The sequence below is a fragment of the Macrobrachium nipponense genome, chromosome 16, assembly GCF_015104395.2.
Source record: "Macrobrachium nipponense isolate FS-2020 chromosome 16, ASM1510439v2, whole genome shotgun sequence".
Classification (NCBI taxonomy): Eukaryota; Metazoa; Arthropoda; class Malacostraca; order Decapoda; family Palaemonidae; genus Macrobrachium; species Macrobrachium nipponense.
In genome coordinates, this window is record NC_087209.1 from 19880646 (window position 1) to 19883866 (window position 3221).

The window sequence follows — 3221 nt, forward strand, 5'->3', positions numbered from 1 at the left end:
TTCACATCAACCGTGCATTTGATGTCTAGGCCAGTCCCTTAAGATGTTCCTGATTGGCTGTTGATAAGCCAATCACAGGGCTGGAAACTCAGTCTGTCGAGAGAGTTCACATAGGCAGGGTGTATGTTCCACCTCTCCTGAGGGATACTTTTGAAAGACGTATACCTCAGGAGAGGTGGAACATAGATCCTACCCATGTGAACTCGAGAGAGAGACTGAGAGCTTCCAGCCTCGTGATTGGCTTATCAACAGCCAATCAGGAGCGTCGTATGGGACTGGCCTAGACATCAAATGGACGGTTGATGTGAATCTACTGTAGCAAAAGTTATGATAACAATAATCAAAACCGTACCTTTAATTTCCCAGGCAAATTTCCAACAGTGACGGTCGAAGTGTTGCTGAACAGGAGAATCAGCTACCACCTCATGAACACCTTCCTACCATCCGGCCTGTTCGTCATGGTATCGTGGCTGACCTTCCTCGTACCGGTCCACATGGTACCCGGTCGCATGGTGCTCACCATTACGACGCTCCTGACCATGGTCTCAATGTTTGCCAGCGTGAGGTCTGTTTTCTGTTGGGATTATTGGATGTCACCATGATTAGAGATTTTAGTTATGAAGGATAATTTACGTAAACTGGAAGGCATGAATTAATTTATGATAATATCTATCCTTTGCTGTTGTTCAGTTTAATGATAATAGAAACGATGAATTAAAGTATAATTGATTCTATATCCAGTATGAAAACTGCTCTCATTCTTTTACAGCTTCGACAAAATTAAAATCAATCATATATTTTGAAGGATATTTAATAATAAATATTCTGCAAGTCTATTGTTAAATGTTGAACTGATTCACGAAGATCGTCTTCTATCAAGCTAAATTGAAGTTTTCTCTTTCCCAAAATGCCCTTCTACCGAAAGAATTCCAATATATAGATAATCTTTCCCGCATTTTCATTTAAAAGTTGCTAACATGAGACAAGAAATCATAGTTCTGCAATAAAATAACGTTCATCGATAAATATCAACATAACCTCTTATGAGAGAGAGAGAGAGAGAGAGAGAGAGAGAGAGAGAGAGAGAGAGAGAGAGAGAGAGAGAGAGACGTATACTTATATAACTCAGTGAAGTCACAGTTCTGTGAATTTCATTTCAATTATTCTGTACAAAATTGTTCCAATACGGAAATGAATGTATTAAATAACACAAGTTTCTTAATATTTCCCAGATGTTTAAATCAACATCAACGCACATGAAAACCAAATACTTGTGTGACTATTACTTTGCAATTAAGGATAACGAAAATACCGAGTTAAGCTCTGACAGCGCCATGTTCATTTGCTTAAGAAAAATACTAAAATGCACGCCGTTTATCTTCTTGATTCTCCCCTCCAAGACAGGAGAGCCCGAAAGTCTCATACGCGAAGGCAGTCGACCAGTGGATGATCATGTGCATCATGTTCGTGTTCATGGTCCTTCTCGAGTTCACCGTCGCCCTCTTCATCTTCGAAAAGGCCACAAAAGCTAAGGAGAAAGCCGATGTGAAGGAAGCAGAGCCGATCGTTAAGTCTAAGGCCAAGGTTGCGCCGGCTTCTGCTGGCACTAGAGGGAGTCTGCTGTACACCGACTTGGCACAAAGGACGTCGTCTGATCTTCCTACAGAAAACGGCAACAGCAACGAGAAGGAGCTATCAGTTTGCAGGACACTCTTGTCTGCTAAGATTGTTTGGAAGGTAACTAAATTTAAGATATTGTTTCTGAATTTATCAAATACTAGTACTATAATGGCATACGAAATTTAGCTAATAGCGTTCGAAAATGTTACCCCGTCCCATTTCTTATTTAGATATTGTCGGATTAATATAATAAACAATAGACAATTTTCAAATAAGGCAGACGGATGTACATTATTACTTGAAAATATTGTGAAAAATGCTGCGTTAGTTAATAGCAAAACCCTGTCACAACACTCATAATTGAGAGAAATGGTAGCTTCAAATGAGATACCTTAAGGCAAACATTTCCTAAACGTATCAGTAAAACTAACCACAGTCTTCAAAGTTATGCAACACAAGCAGCTTTCATTTTCGAAATAATCAAGGCTAATTATTTTCATCGTAGGATGTAAAGTCTGATGAACGCCCCGAGGAAGTCCTACGAGATCACAAATACTGGACGAAGTGGCTCGTGCGTCTTGAATCGATCAGTCCAGCAGTGCTCTTTCTGGCGTTTGTCATCTGCAATATCTGCTACTGGACTTACTGGATGAAAAGGAGAGGTTTAGTGAAGAAACAGTACTAGGAAGCTACTAGGCTTACTGAAAAAAAAGCCGTTAAGTAACGAAACATATACTAAGCTTGCTAAATAAAAATAAACAGCGTTAGGAAGCTATTGGGCAGTGAAGAAACAGTACTAGGAATCTACTAGGCTTACTGAAAAAAAAAAAAAAACGTTTAAGAAGCTTACTAGATAAAAATAAACAGCGCTAGGAAACTACTGGGCTTAATGGACGAAGAAAAGTTTAATAAAGAAACTGTGTAGTGTCTACGAAATGACGTCCCTGTGTAAAGAAACAATACTAATTTTATGGCCATCAAATAAAAATTCAATGCCAATCGCAATTTAATTATAGGTAAAAATCAACACTATTTCAGACGTCAACGCTGACTGAAACAATATGAATTATGCCACTTCATAAAGGAGACTACATCGAGTCCGAAGTCATTGCTAAAACAATCGTTGTTAAATCATGTGTATTATAAAGTAACAATACATAAAGCACCTTTGTAGGCTACTAGCAATTCTATCGAAATTTAACCCTGCTCTGAGATAAAAACATTATGCATTTTTCGTAACACCATTCACAGTTAATTTAGGCTTTCTTAATATGGCTTGTTTTATTTCTTTGTAAACTACAATCAGCTAAACCTTAACAGCCACATTTTTGAGCATTTGGAAGGGAAATGAAGAAAAAAAAGGATTTGCTTGTGGTTCGTCAAAACAAAATAAAAAAAACAGAATTTTTTTGAATTCGCTACGTATACACCTTGGATGTCCTGAAAAATATCATTTTTATAGGCTCAAAGTACATAGCAAAAAATAAGAAACGCAGAGAGAGAGAGAGAGAGAGAGAGAGAGAGAGAGAGAGAGAGAGAGAGAGAGAGAGAGAGAGAGAGAGAGAGAGATAAATGAGTTTACCATTCACCCTAGAAGAAAA

At 38.1% G+C, this 3221-nt stretch overlaps 1 protein-coding gene across 1 annotated transcript in view; it reads left to right on the plus strand.

Annotated features, from left to right (window-relative positions):
• The window catches only part of LOC135195592 (gamma-aminobutyric acid receptor subunit pi-like), a 24775-nt gene extending 21926 nt beyond the window's left edge, over window positions 1-2849 (plus strand). Inside the window, exons 8-10 of the mRNA XM_064221908.1 lie at window positions 367-565; window positions 1401-1737; window positions 2126-2849. Of these exons, the coding sequence (XP_064077978.1) occupies window positions 367-565; window positions 1401-1737; window positions 2126-2305 (716 nt within the window). The 3' untranslated portion in view covers window positions 2306-2849. The remainder of the gene's footprint in view (window positions 1-366; window positions 566-1400; window positions 1738-2125) is intronic.
• Window positions 2850-3221: the final 372 nt, after the last annotated feature.